This window comes from Anomaloglossus baeobatrachus, chromosome 5 (assembly GCF_048569485.1).
Source record: "Anomaloglossus baeobatrachus isolate aAnoBae1 chromosome 5, aAnoBae1.hap1, whole genome shotgun sequence".
Lineage (NCBI taxonomy): Eukaryota > Metazoa > Chordata > Amphibia > Anura > Aromobatidae > Anomaloglossus > Anomaloglossus baeobatrachus.
The window spans coordinates 457930795-457952146 of NC_134357.1; the positions used below are offsets into that span (position 1 = coordinate 457930795).

General features: G+C 42.7%; 1 protein-coding gene across 2 annotated transcripts in view; it reads left to right on the plus strand.

Moving 5' to 3' along the window:
* LOC142311821 (uncharacterized) overlaps positions 1-20317 on the plus strand; it is a 241889-nt gene extending 221572 nt beyond the window's left edge. For both annotated transcript variants that reach the window (XM_075350578.1, XM_075350579.1), the window contains 3 exons: positions 10003-10106; positions 12854-12937; positions 16481-20317. In XM_075350578.1, the coding sequence (XP_075206693.1) occupies positions 10003-10106; positions 12854-12937; positions 16481-16591 (299 nt within the window). In that variant the 3' untranslated portion in view covers positions 16592-20317. The remainder of the gene's footprint in view (positions 1-10002; positions 10107-12853; positions 12938-16480) is intronic.
* Positions 20318-21352: the final 1035 nt, after the last annotated feature.

Genomic DNA, 21352 nt, shown 5'->3' on the forward strand with positions numbered 1-21352 from the left:
TGCCAGAATTGTGGGTTTTTGATTGCCACAGATCACCAAAAAATGCAATAAGAAGCAATGAAACCATCATAGCTACTCCAAAATAGCCTCAATAAAAGCTTCAGGTCACCAGGTAAAAAACAAGTGCCCACACAGCTCCATCGACTAAAAAATATAAATGTTTAAGGGTTTTGGAAACCGCATTTCTGAGTTTCTAATATATTTATTTTTTACCACTTAAATAAAAAAAATATGCAAGTTTGGTATCGTCCACAAACATAGTGGATACCCATTTGACGTACATTTTCCCATTATATTCTATGTAAATACAAACTATTTTTTTAAATGTTTTTACAGTAAAAAAATTGGATATGGCAAATGCACTACAAAAAGTGGTGTGAAACAGGCCTAATACTGGATCTGTCAAAAGCGGAGAGGGATAAGGGATAGTCAGCTCACCAATCCTTGAATCACATGTTCCGCGTGGCGAGGGTCCGCACAAATCCGCCCAGGTCCAAGCTTCAGTTAAGCAAGTAAATGTAAGAAAATCTCCAGTGACCAGAATCCATAAATATAAAATGTCCTTTTTATTGAGATCGTGTTAAAACAGTAAATGCCACCAGACAACGTATTCTGCTTTGCAGAGAAACCACTTAAAACGATCTCAATACAAAGGATGTTTTATATTTCCGGATTCTGGTTGATGGAGACTTTCTTCCATTTGCTTGCTAATACTGGATCTGTTACAAACAGAAGACAACTGGACATGTGAACAGAGCCGTACTCTGCTCACTAATGATAATGGGATGTCTGTACTGACCGTGCCCTCTAATGAATGAGATAATTTTGCTAACTATACTGTACCTTTTTATTATACTAAGATGACTCTCTTACTATCCCTATCTAGTCGTGAGGTTACCCTGCTCAGCATACCTTCAAATGAAACTAAGATAATTCTGATGACCATACCCTCTAATGGTACTGCGATGACTCTACTGACCATCCCTGTAATGATACTAAGATAACTTTTCAGACCATCCCTTTGAATGATAATGAGATGATTCTTTTCACCATACCCTCTAATGATACTAAGATTACTTTGATGTCTATATCCTCTAATGGTAGTAAAATGACTCTAATGACTCCTTCAAATGGTCCTGAGATGACATTGCTGAACATACCATCTGTTATTGAGATAATTATACTGAACATACCTTGTACTGGTACCGAGATGACTTTGCTGAATATACCTTGCACTGGTACTGAGATGACTTTACTGATCACACCATTTGTTATTGAGATAACTATGCTGACCATCCCTGTGAATGACACTGAGATGACTCTGCTGACCATCCCTGTGAATGACACTGAGATGACTCTGCTGACCATCTCTGTGAATGACACTGAGATGACTCTGCTGACCATCCCTGTGAATGACACTGAGATGACTCTGCTGACCATCCCTGTGAATGACACTGAGATAACTATGCTGAACATCCCTGTGAATAACACTGAGATGACTCTGCTGACCATCCCTGTGAATGACACTGAGATGACTCTGCTAACCATCCCTGTGAATGACACTGAGATGACTCTGCTGACCATCCCTGTGAAAGACACTGAGATGACTCTGCTAACCATCCCTGTGAATGACACTGACATGACTCTGCTGACCATTCCTGTAAAAGACACTGAGATGACTCTGCTGACCATCCCTGTGAATGACACTGAGATGACTCTGCTGACCATCCCTGTGAATGACACTGAGATGACTCTGCTGACCATCCCTGTGAATGACACTGAGATGACTCTGCTGACCATCCCTGTGAATGACACTGAGATGACTCTGCTGACGATCCCTGTGAATGACACTGAGATGACTCTGCTGACCATCCCTGTGAATGACACTCAGATGACTCTGCTGACCATCCTGACCATCCCTGTGAATGATACTGCGATTACTCTGCTGATCTCTGTGAATGACACTGACATGATTCTGTTGACTATGCCTGTAATGATACAAAGATGCCTTTGCAGAGCATCCGCTTCTAATGATAAGAACCATACCTTCTAATCATTCTAAGATTACTCTGTTGTCTATAATTGTAGTAAATGACTTTAGTGATTCATTCGATTGAAAACTTTGCAGAAAATCCTCGTGAATGAAATGTATGGTCAGTATACTCAATGATACTAAGCTGACTCTAATTACTCTGTGTCCACTGTTTATATCCTCTGATAATGATATTACTCTGTTGACTCGCTCCCATTTCTATACAGACTGAAATATAAGCAGAACACAAATGTCAGCCTATTGTTTTTTTGGTTGTCAGTGTGACAACTGCATCCTGTAATTTAATGAGATTGAGATGACTGTGCTGGCTCTGTCCTGATCTACACTGCAAAGCTGTGTGAGCTGCAGAAAATGAAACGTGCCAGCCTACAGAGCCTATTGTGTGTGCTCCAGTGACTGTACTGAAACTGGGATATTTCCCTGCCTAGTGTAGTGCTGTTCCTGTGCTAATATGTACAACTACAGTATTATCGGCAGATCAGGTAACAGGGACACAAGTTATTAATGAAGTGAACATCTCCTGGGATCCGAGAAGTACATGGTGGGTCTCATTACATCTAATTACACTGGAATTTCCTCTAGTAATTAATCAGGAGTCCATATGGAGGGGGAGATACAGATGGATGGGCTTTATAGAGCTCCATAAGTAACTGGTGAAGCCGTGAGATCTCGGATTCATTGTTATTCCTCAGTCTCCATCTCACAGAGCAGAGCGCAGACTGCAGGCATAAAGAGACTTCTATTGATTCCTCGCTGTTTAGCCGTAATCGATGCACGCTGCTGTTACTGAGCCGGACGACTCGTCACTTTAAGACCTGTTTGCTAAACAGACAACAGTCAACTATAATATAATTACTCCTAAGACGCTTCTCCAGTTTATTCAAACGTGGCTCATCCAGGGAAATGCAAAGAAGTTAAGACCACTGCTCAGAGATTTTCTCAGTTTCTTTATTTCTTGAACTTGAAAGTCTGCAAACGATGGTAAGAGGGAAGGTAGTTCTGCCATGCCACGTGAGCAGACATGATGATCATATGTTGTCTTTCTGCTCAGATCACCATCAATCAGATGTATGTATGGGCGGCACAGTGGCTCAGTGGTTAGCACTACAGTCTTGCAGCCTTGGGGTCCTGTGTTCAAATCCCAGCAAGGACAACATCTGCAAGGAGTTTGTATGTTCTCCATGTGTTTGTGTGTGCTTCCTCCGGGTTCTCCATTTTCCTCCCACACTCCAAAGACATACTGATAGGGATTTTAGATTGTGAGCTCCAATGACGACAGTGTTCCTGATGTATGTAAAGCGCTGTGGAATTAATAGCGCTATATAGTTACATAGTTACTTAGGTTGAAAAAAAGATCTAGGTCCATCTAGTTCAGCCGTCCTCCACCAGTTCTACATTTGGTCACTAAGTCATTTATAACCAACAATGAATGATGCCTGTACTGAGGAAATCATCCAGCCCTTTTTTGAAAGCTGTTATAGTATCTGCCATTACTACCTCTTGTGGTAGGGCATTCCACAGTCTGACTGCTCTAACTGTAAAGAACCCTTTCCTATTTAGCTGTCGGAATTGCTTTTCTTCCACTCGCAGTGAGTGCCCCCTGGTCCTTAGTATTGTCTTCGGAAGAAATAAGTCATGTGCCAGTCCTTTATATTGACCACACATGTATTTATACATATAAATGAGATCTCTGAGACGTCTTTTTTCTAAGCTAAACATATCTAACTTTTTCAAGCTGTCATCATATGGGAGACCTTCCATCCCTTGTAGTAGTCTAGTTACCCACCTTTGAACTGACTCTAACTTCTGATTGTCCTTTGTAAAATGTGGAGCCCAAAACTGTATCCCATATTCCAGATGTGGCCTTACAAGTGATTTATAGTGGGGTAATAATACGTTGGGATCACGGGATCTAATCTCTCTTTTTATACACCCTAGAATCTTGTTTGCTTTAGCAGCTGCTGCTTGACATTGAGTGCTGCTGCTCAGCTTATTTGTAATGAGAATACCCAAGTCCTTCTCCTGTTCTGTAGTCCCGAGTTTATTTCCATTTAATGTATACGCAGCTATAGGATTACTCCGTCCTAGGTGCATTACTTTACATTTAGCAACATTAAATCTCATTTGCCAAGTATTTACCCATTCTGACATCTTATCCAGATCTTTTTGTAATATTGTACTATCAAGGTCAGTTTTTAATATCCTACATAGTTTGGTGTCATCAGCAAAGACTGACACTTTACTGTCAATCCCATCCACAAGGTCATTAATAAAGAGATTAAAAAGAATCGGTCCTAGCACAGATCCCTGCGGCACCCCACTGCTGACTATAGCCCATTTAGAGAATTTACCATTTACTGTATGACTACTCTTTCCTATCTTTTAGCCAATTCCTTACCCAGTTGCATATAGTTTCCCCTAGTCTTTGCTTCTGGAGCTTTAGTATAAGGCTATTATGTGGTACAGTATCAAATGCCTTTGCAAAGTCCAAATAAATCACATCAGCTGCATTACCAATATCCAGGTTTGCGCTTACCCCCTCATAGAACCCCAACAGGTTGGTTAGACACGACTTATCTTTCATGAATCCATGCTGTTTGTCAGTTATTCTATTCTATTCTGCAATATATTTTTGCATGTCATCCCTTAAAATGCCCTCAAAAACTTTGCATACTACTGATGTCAGGCTTACTGGACGGTAGTTGCCTCGATCTACCCTCTTACCTTTCTTAAATATCGGTACCACATCAGCAATCCTCCAATCCTGAGGCACCAACCCTGTTACAAGCGAGTCTAAAAAGATGAGATACAGTGGTTTGTCGATTACGGAGCTCAATTCCCTCAATATTTGTGGATGAATGCCATCTGGCCCGGGGGATTTGTCAATGTTTAAGTTACTCAGACGTAGGCGTACTACTTCTTGTGTTAAATTAATTATATCGGGTGGTGAACAGTCAGTTCCTTGGTGAACACAGAAGAGAAATACCTATTTAATATCTCAGTCTTTTGTTTGTCCTCTATAACTAACATGTTAATATATTTTAAGGGGCCAATACTATCCTTTGTTTTCCTTTTGGCATTAATGTATTTATAAAAGATTTTGGGATTTATCTTAATGTCATTGGCGATTTTTATTTCAGTAGCTAGTTTTGCCTGTTTGATTTCTTTTTTTACATTTCCTATTGATATCTTTATACTTCTGAAATGCTATTTCTGTATTCTCAGCCTTTAAGATTTTATACGCACTTTGTTTTTGTGTTAAGCGGGCTTTACACGCTACGACATCGCTAATGCGGAGTCGTTGGGGTCACGGAATTCGTGACGCACATCCGGCCGCATTAGCGATGCCGTTGCGTGTGACATCGATTAGCGATTTTGCATCGTTGCAAAACAGTGAAAAATCGCTAATCGGCGACATGGGGGTCCATTCCCAATTATCGTTACTTCAGCAGTAACGAGGTTGTTCCTCGTTCCTGCGGCAGCACACATCGCTGCGTGTGACGCCGCAGGAGCGAGGAAGCTCTCCCTACCTGCCTCCCGGCCGCTATGCGGAAGGAAGGAGGTGGGCGGGATGTTACGTCCCGCTCATCTCCGCCCCTCCGCTGCGATTGGGCGGCGGTTCAGTGACGTCGCTGTGACGCCGCACGGACCGCCCCCTTAGAAAGGAGGCGGTTCGCCCGTCACAGCGACGTCGCCGGACAGGTAAGTATGTGTGACGGCTCTGGGCGATGTTGTGCGGCACGGGCAGCGATATGCCCGTGTCGCGCAACAGATGGGGGCGGGTACCCACACTAGCGATATCGGGACCGATATCGCAGTGTGTAAAGTAGCCTTTACTATACTTTGTACAGTCTTATTTATCCATAGGTTATTCCTGGCCATTTTATTACCAGAGGGTATAAGTTTTTTACAGGTCTCTAGCAGTATATCCTTAAACTTACACCATTTATGTTCGGTATCCCCAGTTACCATGACTTTGTCCCAATCTACACATTTAAGCTCCTCCCTCAATTTGTTGAATGAATATATTATATATATATATATATATATATATATATATATATATACACACTATATAAATATTACATTATATTATGTATACTGATGATGTTCAGTTTCTCTGCAGTGCTACCACTGGAGAATTCAAGCATTACACCATAGTTTCATAGATTCATAGTTTTTAAGGTTGAAGGGAGACTCTAAGTCTATCTAGTTCAACCCGTAGCCTAACATGTTGATCCAGAGGAAGGCAAAAAAACCCCAATGTGTCAAATAAGCTCCAATGGGGAAAAAAATTCCTTCCTGACTCCACATCCGGCAATCAGACTAGTTCCCTGGATCAACACCCTGTCATAAAATCTAATATACATAACTGGTAATATTATATTTTTCAAGAAATGCGTTCAGGCTCTGCTTAAATTTTACTAGTGAATCCCTCATTACAACATCATACGGCAGAGAGCTCCATAGTCTCACTGCTCGTACAGTAAAGAATCCTCATCTGTGATTATGATTAAACATTCTTTCCTCAAGACGTAGCGGATGCCCCCGTGTTCCAGTCGCAGGCCTAGGTGTAAAGAGATCTTTGGAAAGGTCTCTGTACTGTCCCCTCATATATTTATACATTGTGATTAGATCCCCCTAAGCCTTTGTTTTTCCTAACTAACTAACCCCAAGTTTAATAACCTGTCTTGGTATTGCAGCCCCCCCCCCATTCCTCTAACAATCTTGGTCGCTCTTCTATCTACCTGTAAGATTATGCTATTTATAACCTTCTATACTTTTGCTAACAAGAAAAGCATCCATTCCTCTCTTAAATTCATTCAGTGAGTTGGCCATCACCACTTCCTCAGGAAGAGAGTTCCAGAGCCTCACTGCTCTTACCGTGAAGAACCCTCTTCTATGCTGATGTAGGAGTTTTCTTTCCTCCAATCGAAAAGAATGCCCCCTTGTTCTTGTCATAGTCCTTGGTACAAACAGATCATGGGAGAGATCTCTATATGGCCCTCTGATATATTTGTACATATTTATTAGGTCTCCCCTAAGTCTTCTCTTTTCTAGAGTAAATAGACCTAATTTTGATAACCTTTCCGTGTATTGTAATGCACCCATTCCATTTATTATTTTAGTAGCCCGCCTCTGAACCCTTTCAAGTTCAGTAATGTCTTTCTTCAGCACCGGCGCCCAAAATTGCACACAATACTCCAAGTGTGGTCTGACTAGTGATTTGTACAGAGGGAGAATGATGTTTTCATCTCGTGCCCCCAGACCTCTTCTAATGCATCCCATCACCCTATTTGCTTTGGTGGCTGCTGCCTGACACTGGGCACTCCAATTTAGATTCTTATTCACTAAGATGCCTAAGTCTTTTTCCATGTCTGATTTCCCCAGCAGTTTCCCATTTAGTAAGTAATCGTAGCATCTGTTTCTCCTTCCCATGTGCATAACCTTACACTTATCTGTGTTAAACCTCATTTGCCATTTTTCAGCCCAATTCTCCAATTTACTCAAATCCATCTGTAGTTGCAAACTGTCCTCCTTTGTGTTAACTACCTTACATAGTTTTGTATCATCTGCAAATACTGATATTTTACTCTGTAAACCATCCACCAGATCATTAGTAAATATATTAAATAGTAGGGGGCCCAATACAGACCCCTGTGGCACCCCACTAGTAACCCTGGCCCAATCTGAGTATGCACCATTAATAACCACTCTTTGTTTTCTACCACTAAGCCAGCTACCTACCCATCTACACACATTTTCCCCGAGCCCAAGCTTTCTCATTTTACTTAGCAGTCTTTTATGTGGGACAGTGTCAAATGCTTTACCGAAGTCGAGATAAATGACATCCAATGATTCTCCTCGGTCCATGTGAGAGCTTACATCCTCATAGAAGCTGATCAGGTTAGTTTGACAGGAGCGATCCTTCATAAATCCATGTTGATATGGAGTTAAACAGTTATTAACATTGAGACATTCCATAATAGTATCCCTTAAAAACCCTTCAAACATTTTACCCACAACAGATGTTAAGCTTACCGGCCTATAGTTTCCAGGTTCCCTTTTGCACCCTTTTTTGAATATTGGTACCACATTTGCTAGCCGCCAATCCAGTGGAACAGACCCAGTTTCTATAGAGTCTTTAAATAAAAGGAATAGAGGCCTGTCTATCACATTTCTTAACTCCCTTAATACCCGAGGGTGAATGCCATCAGGGCCTGGTGATTTGTCAATTTTAATGTTACTAAGTCGGTTCTGCACTTCTTCCTGGGTTAGGCAGGTCATACTTAATGGGGCATTTACATGATCACTCTGCATTTCCCCTGGCATATGCTTTTCCTGTGTGAACACAGTTGAGAAAAAAGTATTTAAAACATTTGCTTTCACTAAAATCATACAAGATGGTCTCTCAAATATCCCCTTTAAGCCTTTCCCACCTTTTGATGGCTCTTCCCTTCCTAAAAATCGTAGCCGCTTCAGAAGTGGCACATCACATTAGATACGTCAATTCTTCGCCTTAGCTCTTCTCAATTGCCCTGGTGTGGTGACAATCGTGGTAGTGGTTTATGGGGTTGATGTCAGCTGTGAATTGTCAGCTGGCATCAAGCCCTGGTGGTAGTAATGGAGAGGTGTCTGTCAGATACCTCCATTACTAACCCAGTAAGCGCCAAAAAAAGGACACACAAAAAAATAATTTATTTAAAAAAAACACCACATAAACTTTCCCTTGTTTACTATTTGATTTAGAAGAACAAAAAACAAAAAAAACGCCATTCATGCAGCTCTGCTGTAGTCCAAACCCCCTCCCCCCATCTATCTATCTATCTATCTATTATCAATCTATCTATTATCTATCTATCTATCTGTCATCATCTTCGTAGATTAGATCTTTAACACATAAAAATCTTTAATCTCGAATACACTTCATTTTGGTCTGTGTCACATGGACCCCACACAGATGCCATTGGCCTTTTTCATCCGTGCTGACAGTAAAAAACACAGAATACATGGATACGTGATTTGTGTGAAACCATGGAGGTGTGAAGATCCCCATTGACTTTAATTAATAGGCGTGTGAACATGTCTCCACTACTTGTGAAAACGGATACCATGCTGGAAACATGGACGTGTGAAGGGGCCCTAAATGCAGTGTAGGGGCGCATGCTCGGACACTGCTCAATTCACTATATATTGGATTGCAAGAAGAAAAGTAAGGCCGGGTCCACACGGGGGACTAATTCGATCCTTGCATGACACTTGGCTCACGCTGGCAGCACAGAGGGAGTCGAGTGTTATGCGAGTGTCACTGCGACTGAAGTTCGATCATGCGATCAGACCACAGCTGCAGGGGGCGGGCTGGCACTGTGGGGGGTGGGCCAGTGCTGAGGATTTGTGGGCCAGCTCCTCGGAGGGGCGGGCCGGCGCTGTGGAGGGGAGGGATTTATCTCCCCCTCTCCTCCGTAGCCAGCTATTGCGATTCTCGCCCTGCACTCGCAGTATACCGCTGTACTGCGAGTGCAGTGCGATTTTTTTTTTTTTCTCGCCCCATAGACTTGAATGGGTGCGAGAGAAACCAGGAACGCATTGCACCCGCAGCATGCTGCGATTGTTTTCTGATTAGGGCTGAGAAAATAATCGCTCATGTGTGCTGACACATAGGCTAATATTGGTCCGAGTGGAATGCGATGTTTTATCGCACTCCACTTGCACTGATTTTAATGCCATGTGTCTTAGGCCTTAAGCGCTCTGTTGTTTCAGGCAGTCCCATTGATTTTTCGATTAAGTGAAAACCCCTTAATTTAATGAAAAGGGTGAATTACTGATGTCTTATTTTAGCAACTTTTTGAAAATTAAATTATTTAATTATGATTATTCCTTCTTTTCATCATGGACTAATTTTGTCATGTTGTTGTTATTATCTACCAATATACTATATTTCTTGACAGTTTTGGCAAAGCAGTTAGAAAGTATTGACCAGTACCGGAAATCTTTCAAGAGTAAACACCCAAAGCCATCGCCAAGTGAGGAGCTGTTTTTGAAGCAGCTAAAGGTAAATGGTTTTCATAGTTATCACTGCATTAGATATAGTAGACGTTTGTACTTCTATGAAGTGAAGAGTAGAGAACCTAAAATATTACAGGGGGTTTTCTGCCACACAAAAATAGTAGCGTCAATGTGTTTGATACCCAATTTTGAGACTATTTCACTCTATGTCCACGTTCGTTCAGACATGGTAAGGGAGAATCCGCTCACACTATATTAGGATATGACTTATAGTGAGCTGGAAGGGGACTGGCCACTTCATGGCCTATGCCGGGCCTTTTTGCCAATATGGCTGATGCAGAGATGAAGATGTGGGCTATCTGTCCAAGTTCATTAGCTATGCCAAGCTTTGGGCTGGCTTTATGGCTCAGTCCATTCTCTATGTCCACCCATGTCTCTATTATGGCTGATGAATAGATAGAGAAGACGACTGGCTGGCTCAGTTCATTAGCTTAGCCAGCCACCTTCTCCATTATAGTGAATGTTGCTAGCTGTATGGCACAGTTCATTATCCAAGTCAGTCCCCTTCTCTATTATGGCTCATGGTAGACAGAAAAGATGACAGGCTGGTTCAGTTCATTATCTAAGTCAGTCCCCTTCTCTATTATGGATGATGGACAGGCAGAGAGGACGAAGAGCTGGCTCAGTTTATTAGGTTAGCCAGCCACCTTCTCCATTACAGCTAATGCAGAGACAGATATGAGGGCTTGCTTAGCTAAAGAACTGTCATATAGCTATCTTCTCCTGTTTCTCCATTAGCCATAATAGATAAAAGGCAAGGGGCTGGCTGTCCGACTCAGTTCATCAGCATGGCTAGCCCCCTTCTCCATTATAATGCTGACGCAGGAAGGGGAAAGAAGCTTAAAAGGGTATTCCCATCTCCAAGATCCTATCCTAATATGTAGTAAGAGTAATAATAATATTAGTAAATATGTCCAATTAGAAATGTAGTATAGTTCTCCTGATTCACTATGTCACTTACCTCATATGCAGGGCATTACAGGACCTTAGGTATCCATGGTTACGACCATGCATATAGTGACAGTTAGTTAGTTGCTCCATAACCATTCATATCTAAGGTCCTAAAATGCCCTGCACATAAGGTAAGTGACATAGCTTTCTAAAAGAACTAGATTACATTTGTAAGTGGAGGTATTTGCTAATATTTTTATTATTATTACTCTGTAACATTACACACAGTCTATTGCTGCGGTGCGAGGTAGCACAGGAAACCACAGTTCATTAAAGTCCAGCAGTTCATTAAATCCCTCCTAAACTGCACTTCAACAACATAACAGAGCCTCTTCTGGCTTAACGGAAACCACACACATGGATACCAGTCCGTTATCTTCAGAGAGGTTTCTGTGCCTCAATTATAAGGGGTACTTCTCACATAGCGAGATCGCTAGCGAGATCCCTGCTGAGTCACAGGTTTTGTGACGTACCAGTGACCTCATCAGCGATCTCGCTGTGTGAGACACTAAGCAGCGATCTGGCCCCTGCTGTGAAATAGCTGATTGTTACACACTGTTCTGGTTCATTTTTTGCTCGTTTGTCTCCTTTGTGTTTGACGGCGGGAGACCAACGAGCACCGACTCTGTGTAAGCGGTGTACGCTGGTAACCAGGGTAAATATCGAGTAACTAAGTAAAGAGCTTTGCTTGGTTACACGATATTTACCCTGGTTACTAGCGTATACCGCTTACAGATTGCCAGCGCTAGCTCCCTGCACATGTAGCCAGGGTAAATATTGGGTAACTAAGCAAAGCGCTTTGCTTAGTAACCCGATGTGTACCCTGGTTACCAGCGTACACCGCAGGCTGCCAGCGATAGCTCCCTGCACACATAGCCAGGTTAAATATCGAGTAACTAAGCAAAGCGCTTTGCTTAATAAGCCGAAGTGTACCCTAGCTACGTGTACAGGGAGCCAGCGCTGGCAGCCTGTAAGTGGTGTACGCTGGTAACCAGGGTAAATATCGGGTAACCAAGCAAAGCGCTTTGTTTAGTTACCCAATATTTACCCTGGTTACCAAGCACAGCATCATTACACAAGTCGCTGGTGGCTGGTCGCTGGTGAGATCTGCCTGATTGACAGCTCACCAGCGACCATGTAGCGACACACCAACAATCCCTGCCAGGTTGGATCTCTGGTGGGATCGTTGGTGCGTTGCTACGTGTGACGGTACCTTTAGTCAAACAACCTCTTTACCTCTCAGAGGTTGTTTCCTCAGGAACCCGGATTTCCAGTCCATATAAGTCGCTGCACTCCCACTCCAGTATCTGAGTGGAGCTGGCACAGCCGCCACTCACTCACCTCCAACTGGTTTAAGCAAATCCACGCTTGCCTCAGCAGAGTTCCTTCCAGAGGCTCCAACCTGTGTGAGATTAGCAGCTTCTCCTCACAGAGGCTGCTTCTCATGCTGTGCTTTTCCCACACACTGCCATACTCTGACATGTGCCAAACACACTGATTCCATCTTACATCATCATCATGTAACCTGTCAGCCACATGTCAAACACACCCATCGGTAGGGTATGTAGGTAGTAAGACCCACCTATCTCTTTAGCTCCCTGTGAACTTGACCCCAAGAACACTTATAGAAAAATAAATGGTCAATCACCTCCAATGTGACTGGAGTTTATATATTAGTAGTTTGAGATTATGTGGCGGAGATGAGGCATCCAGAGAGGTAATGCACTAATCACTCTGAGGTTATGCACGATCTTCATCCCATACTCGCATTCTTCCTCCTAGGAAACAGTGGACCTTTACAGCGTGCAGCACGCAGACCTCACCAAGAAAGCCACTGAGATGAAGAAGTTGTACGCTGAGATTCTGGTAAATATCACACAGTATAATATTTTGGATATTATTAAAGCAATGCTCGATCCTGAGGAAATATTCAGGTATAGTGGTGGTTTCTTTAGAGGAAACTGCTTCATGCCCAATAACTTGAGGTTCTCCAACTGTGATACAAACTACAATCAAAGATGGCAAATGCCCATCTGACTACCTCACATGTGGGCCTGCTTTTACACTTTCTTCCATACACCATAATTTACATCTTTCCTTCTGACTTTTTATCTAAAAGATAAAGCATAAACTGATCACAGAGTATTACACCACTTATTGACCAGCTGTAATCTGTGGGGGAATCATGGGTTTGATTCTTCTGCAGTGCGACAACAATATAAATGAAGTATTGAATGGTACCTATTGATATTGATGTACTATCCATTCAGAATGTGGCTCTAAAGTTCATTTTTGCCTCTGAAGAAGCAATTTTCATGTTTACAATTTCCAGATAAGCATTGCCTGGCCTATGAGTCTTCTTATGCCAACTTGGCACTCTCCTACAAAGAGAAATGATCCCCATGTCCAGCCACAAACCTTACACGTAGCCAAATCAGATCTGCTGTTTTGCACTGATGAGGGGCAAACACCTTGAAACATGTCTGTAAAAGGAGTATCTGGTTTGGCTTTTATCCTAAGTCATATGAAAAGGTTCATTAAAAGGTCGATTTTAACTTTTAGGATTGCAATCCCCCAATAGGTGTTGCTAGAGTTCAAATCCTCATCGTCTCTGAAGAGCATCTTGTATATGTATTTGCCCATGTAATGCCTTGATGTGCCTACTGTACAAGAAGCCTGAGTAAAGGATCCTTTGCACGCTGCAACATCGCAAGCTGATGCTGCAATGCCGAGCGCAATAGTCCCCGCCCCCGTCGCACATGCGATATCTTGTGATTGCTGGCGTAGCGAATATTATCGCTGCAGCAGCTTCACATGCACTTACCTTCCCTGCGACGTCGCTCTGGTCGGCGACCCGCCTCCTTCCTAAGGGGGCGGGTCGTGCGGCGTCACAGCGACGTCACACGGCAGGCGGCCAATAGCAGCGGAGGGGCGGAGATGAGCAGGATGTAAACATCCCGCCCACCTCCTTCCTTCCGCATTGCAGCCGGGATGCAGGTAGGAGATGTTCCTCGCTCCTGCGGCTTCATACACAGCGATGTGCACTGCTGCAGGAACGAGGAACAATATCGTACCTGTCGCTGCACCGGCATTATGGAAATGTCAGATCCTACACCGATGATACGATAACAACGCTTTTGCGCTCGTTAATCGTATCAAAAAGGATTTGCACACTACGATATCGACTGCGACGCCGGATGTGCGTCACTTTTGATTTAACCCCACCGACATCGCACCTGCGATGTCGTAGTGTGCAAAGCCCACCTAAGAGCTACAGCCCAACTACAGATCCCTCTTGCCTAAACCTAATTTTTGTTTAGATTCCTCTCACAATTTTGGCCTCTAGGTTCCATTGAAAAAAAGATCGTACTCCAAGAGATTTATATCAAAGTGTTTCTTTTTTTATGAAAAAAAATATGAAAAACTTGTGTTTCCCATTTATTGTTTCCGGATGCACTGAAATGACAGATCCCTTCACTTGTGTATGAAGTATATGACTCCACTGATCTGTCTGTAACACGACCATTTATTTTGAGCGTTTCCGCCACGCGGCCGACTCCGAGCATCTTTCTACATCACAGTCCATATTTATTGCTTTTATGCTTGTATGTATAGAGCAAGGAATCATCCGATGTTTTGCTGCACATTATCTGGTTTACATGGAAACAGCAGAGGATCGCAGGAGAGCAGCATATTACACAAGCAAGGCAGGAACGGGGACGCAGGTCTCCCAGTGGCTTCATCTATAGATACCTACAGATAGTGCAGACAGGAGCTGGAGAAGAGCTTATAGGAGAGGCAGAGATGGTAGAGGTATAGCCGAGGCGGAACGGACCATGGGCACAATATATTGGCCGAGTGCAGGTGGCATCTTATCGCTCAACATTGCCATCTTCCTCTTCCAGGGAGACAGTTATTATTCTTTACCAGTAGCAAAAGGGATAAAAAAAATTATGACAAAATAATCAACATATTCTAAATTCCATGAGTCAAAGAGTTACCCATGATAGCCATCTATATCGGCCGCTGCATAGAAAATGAGCAGGCTTGCTCATTTACTACTTGGCCTATACATCATGTAATACCCCATTTCCCCTGTAGTGGCCACTATACGGAAAATGAGCAGGTCTCTCCATTTATTACTTGGCCTATACTTCATGTAATACCACATTTCCCCTGTAGTGGCCGCCACAGGGAAAATGATCTGGTCTGTTTATGTATTACTTGGCCTATACATCATGTAATACCAGATTTTTCCTGTACTGGCTACAGCAGGGAGAATAAGCAGGTCTGTTCATGTCTATATATCATGTAATACCACATTTCTCCAGTAGTGGCTGCTGTAGGGAAAATGAGCAGGTCTGTCCATGTATTACTTGGCCTATAGATCATGTAATACCACATTTCCCCTTTAGTGGCTGCTGCAAGGAAAATTACCAGATCTTACCATGTATTACTTGGCCTATATATCATGTAACACCACATTTCCCCTTAGTGGCCGCTGCAGGGAAAATAGTCTAGTCTGTCCATGTATTACTTGGCCAATATATCATGTAATGCCACATTTCTCCTGTACTGGCCGCTGCAGTTAAAATCAGCTGGTGTTTCCATGTATTACTTGGCCTATAGATCATGTAATACCACATTTACCCTGTAGTGGCCACTGTAGGGAAATTAAGCAGGTCTGTTCATGTATAACTTGGCCTATGCATGATGCAATACCACATTTCCCCGTAGTGGCCGTTGAAGGGAGAATAAGCAGGTCAGTCTATGTATTACTTGGGCTACATCATGTAATACCACATATCCCCTGTAGTAGCTGCTGCAGTTAAAATGAGCTGATCTATCCATGCATTATTTAGCCTATGCATTACGTAATACCGCATTTTCCTGCTATAGGAAAAATGAGCTGGTCTGTCCTTGTATTACTTGGCCTATACATCATGCAATACCACATTTCTCCTGTACTGGCCGCTGCAGGGACAATGAGCTGATCTGTCCATGTATTACTTGGCCTATACATTATGCAATACCACATTTCTCCTGTAGTGGCCACTGCAGTTAACATAAGCACTGCAGCCAGAAGCATCTTCCTCTTCTGCTGTTTGCTGGGGTTTCAGGAGTCGAACCCTATCATCATGGCATTTATTTTTTTTACATGAATAATAACAAAGTTAGTATTTATAAGAAAAAATAAAAATACTCCAAAAACTTCAAGATGTCAGGCTGGTAGTTATCACAGAGTCTTATAGGTGGAAAATTCCATAAAAAACTCAGAAAGGTGCCTAACTTGGACATCCTTCAGGAATATTGCAGGTTGTGCCTTTCATAGGTTGGGTCTGATATCAAGAATGATGTTCTACCCCCATTGCTTGATTACCAATGTCTTGATTTTTCGTTGTCTTGCAGCAAAGGTTTGGAGAAGCAGAAGACCAAGACTCACAAGAGTTGTTTGGGTGGATTTCATCATTCATGAAAGAGTTTCAGAATGCGTACCTGGATGTAAGAGCTTCCCACTGACAACACTACCATACAGCAGAACCAGGGTGTCATGTCCTTCACAATGAGGCCACTACCAGGACTGGAGTTGAACCCTGGCCTCTCCAAGTTTTATCTTCTGGTGAAGCAGATCATAGATTGGGGTTTGTAGCCTCCATTATAGTACAGATAGTGTGGCTAAACTAATGTTGTCCTAGAATAGACCACAAATACTATTATATATGTACATTGATCAGGTTCAGAATTGGGCTTAAAGGGAATCTGTCAGCAGGTATTTGCTACCTCATCTGAGAGCAGCATAATGTAGGGAAAAAGATCCTGATTGCAGCGATGTATCACTTAGTTTACTGGGTGTAGCAGTTGTTGTGACACAGAGTTCTTAAATGTAGCAGAGCTCAGAAAGCTAACCCCGCACACCCCAAAGCTCCCTGTGTACATTGTATAATGAGTGTGAGCTGCTTATCAGAGGAGGGCATGGTCGGGCGACTTGGCTTGAGGCAGCTGGGCCCAGCAATGATAACGTCATACTGATAAAATCTTCACTGTAAGTAACCAACAGTACACAGCTCAATAATTGACACATCGCTGAAATCTGTGTTTCAGCACCTATCACCTTCTGTTTTCAGATTACACAGCAAAAAACAGCTGACAGATTCCCTTTAAAAGGGAAAGTACTTTGAAGATCACCGGACTGAGTGGTCCTGTGGGCGTTTTTGCTCAGCAGTAGATATGATACTGCTATTACTGCACCTCTGCCTTTGATGGGTTCAGATAATGTCTACAACATGATACTCACAGCTTTACTAACCTATTGCTTGCTCTGCTGATCAGAATAGTGGCTCGTGCAATTTGCTCTACCCTATTCAGGACAGTGGAATTAATTGGCTGGCTTCTGCTCATACGCTAGTGCAAGATTTGTAAGGCTGTGTGACCAATGGAGGGGACATCACCCACATCAATCAAAGGCAGAGGGTCAGTATTTCTGAGGTCACACAAGGTCCTGAGATCCACACTGGGCCACTCAGTGCACAAGTACTGCCCCGGTGATCTTCAAAATTCACTGTAGATGGATTGCGGGGTAGCAAAAAAATTGCTAGAAAGCAAATTTTAATATAGGGAAAGTCAGTGGCACCAGTTTAGAATGTGCAAATAGATGTTTCTTTCAAAAAATATTCTATCTGATTGTACTGGAATACCCCTATGAGTATGTTATTCATCACAATGATGGTGCGTTGTTACACAGGGAAATTTAATAATATATTGTTTGTGTGATAGAAATCTTGCAATTTTCACACGGCCACTGGGGCTGTTTTAGACTCATCTTTTTGTTTCAGGAAACAACACATGTACATAGCCAGAATAGCCAGATCACAACCTTATCTTTTGTATTGAAGTATCTATTGAGCATGTGCAGAGGTTATTGTGAAGGAAGGGAGAGCACGATCAACAGTGACATCATTTATTATTATTGGTTGATCTTTTCTTACCAACTATATATAGAGGTTTTAACTTTTATTGTAATCCTGACTCTGATGATAATGAGAATGCTGAAAACTCTTCCTGACAGGATGATATCTTAAATAGCCAGAGTGGCCAGTAGGAAAATGTATATATTGCTATTAATTAAAAATAATTATCGTGATATGAAAAATATTGCCACCATTTTTCTAAACATAGATAGAAGACAGATACAAGGACAGGAGGACATTCTATTGGATCTGAGCACCATGCTTGACCACACCCTTTTTAACTAAGCTCCACCCACTTTTAAAAAATTGCCTGACCAATCATAAAAACCTGAAAAGAGGTACCGTATTTTCCGGTTTGTAAGACGTATTTTTTTTCCCCCAAAACTGGGGTGTGTCTTAAAAACTGCATATGGGTTACTGTGGTGGCACTGGGTCGGTAATACTGCGGGCTTGTGGGGTGTCATGGCGGAGGGCACCATTGATTTGCTGGCGGGCTCGGAGGAGGGGGTGTCTCGGCTCAAGAGGCTCAGTGTATGGCAGCGTAGGGTCAGCAATAGTGCGGGCTCGTGGGGTCTTGAGGTGGCGAGCACCGTTGATCTGCTGGTGGACTGTGGGTTGCTTTGAATCTCCCGCAGTTGACGAGATAGACTTCAAGAAAATGGCCGCATAGGAGATGCGTGCGCTGATAGGACTCCATGGACACTTTCTTGAAGTCCATCACGTCAATCTGCGCACAAGCTGCATCCACGGCCATTTTCTTGAAGTCCACCGGCGATTCAATGGAGTCCGCAGTCCGCCGAGGCTCACCACCGTGACACCCCACAAGCCTGCAGTATTGCCGACCCTCTGCTGCCGCACACTGACCCTCTTGAGCCGCGACACCCTCTCCTCTGAGCCCACCGGCTGATCAATGGCGCATGCCACCGTGATACCCCTTCCTCCCAGCTCGCATTATTGCCGACCCTCCATCCACTGACCCACCTGAGCCTCGACCCCCCCTTCCTCCAAGCCCGCAGCATCGCTGACCCTGCCTCTTGTGACCTTCCTGAGCTGCTCCACCACTGCCGCTCCCCCCCGGTGAGCTAATATAAGACGCACTAGGATTATAGGAAATACCCTCATTTTAACAGTAAAAATTATTTTTTTCTCCTTAAAATTTGGGTTGCATCTTATAAAACGAAAAATACGATAATTTTTTTGTCTAGATACAATTTGTGTGAAAAAATATTTGGGGGCAAAATGTAAACCATTGCTATCCCAAAAACTGGCTTTAACTGTTCGTGTATCAGCCCATAGTCATTTTTCTGTAGGTCCTTTCTTCTGTCTACATTCCAACCATGCACCAAACCAATATATTATTTGCGGTGAATACAAATAATCATATTTGCACATTAAATTAGTGCAGAGATCTGAATCTGAGATCACTCTGGCTCCAGTAAATGGACTCATTGTAAATCTCTGCATGTGTCATGTATTTATTGAAAAGATCATCATATTTGGAATGAGTTTTGGAAAATAAATTGTTATTCTATAGCGGACACATCGTACTAGGCGCCTTCTAACCGCCAAGTTCAATATTAAGATATACCCATAAATGCAGGTCCGGGAGTGGTGACATCTTGGGTGGGGGAAACTAGGCTGGTGTAAAGGACATATTAAATATGGGGCATTAGAGAAATCTGAGAACACTGACATTTACTTCTATGTAAATAGTGAATGTGAAGGTGTTATGTTACAAGTATTGTCCATGCTGGGAGTATACTTGTTTATTCATGATGTATGTTTTTCTATACTGCTTTCTAAAAGCCTGACTGGCATTGAGCACACTTACATGTTTTATTTTGAGATTAAAAGGATTTTTCCCACAAAAGACATTTATTATCTATAAAATGGATAGGTCTGATTGATGGGGAAACCATCAAGAAAGTCTTGATCCCCGATAGTTCCTGGAGCATGTGTATTGCTGCTCCATTCAAAGTCTATGGCACTGATGGAACTCCTCATTCTAGTGATCAATGGGGGCTCAGAAATGGGTCCCCACTTATCCTGTGCTTGGGTGATAAATGTCTATTTTGGGAAAAAAAACTTTCAAGAATGTAATATAATAACACTCTAGATGTGGAAGAATTCTTAGTGGGCACAATTCCTGTAATTTTTCTTAGTTTTTGAATGCCTTTTGCTACATTTTTTTATAATACGTTTTTCTGTGTGAAATATGAAACTTCTGGATATAATGTAATAATTGTAATGGAAATTTGGTAAATGAAGCTCTTCATAATAAAGTCTATATTTTAATGTAGTGGTGTTTTTTTTCAATGCTCTTGAACAGATGAGTTTTATTAAAAGGGTCAATGGTAGGGTCACAACATATTGTAATGGCTCCAATTTATCATTGCTTTATTACAGTTTTCTGGAGTAATTTGTTCTTATTTAGTCACTTCTGTATTTGTGCTCTATTTTCTATTAGTGATGAACAAACACTACCATGCTCGGGTGCTCTAATCTCTATTAGTAATTAGCGGGCACTACCATGCTTGGGAGCTCAGTACTAGTAACTAGTGTTGAGTGAGCACTACCATGCTCGGGTGCTCGGTTCTCATATTTAGCGATGAGTGGGCACTACCATGCTTGATTGCTCGATACTTGTATCTAGTGTTGAGCGAGCACTACCATGCTCAGGTGCTCGCTACTATTAATGAGCGAACACTACCATGCTCTGGTGCTCGGTACACGTAACTAGTGATGAGTGGACACTACCATGCTCGGGTGCTTGGTACTCGTAACTAGTGATGAGTGAGCACTACCATGCTCGGGTGCTCGGTACTCGTAACTAGTGATGAGTGGGCACTACCATGCTTGATTGGTTGATACTTGTGTCTATTGTTGAGCTAGCACTACCATGCTCGGGTGCTCGCTACTATTAATGAGCGAACACTACCATGCTCGGGTGCTAGCTACTCGTAACTAGTGATGAGTGAGCACTACCATGCTTGGGTGCTCGGTACTCATAACTAGTGATGAGTGAGCACTACCATGCTTGGGTGCTCGGTACTCAAAACTAGTGATGAGTGGGAACTACCATGATCGGGTGCTCGGTACTCGTAACTAGTAATGAGTGAGCACTACCATGATCGGGTGCTCGGTACTCATTACTAGTGATGAGTGAGTACTACCATGCTCGGGTGCTCGGTACTCAAAACTAGTGATGAGTGGGAACTACCATGCTCTGGTGCTCGGTACACGTAACTAGTGATGAGTGAGCACTACCATGCTCGGGTGCTCGGTACTCGTAACTAGTGATGAGTGAGCGCTA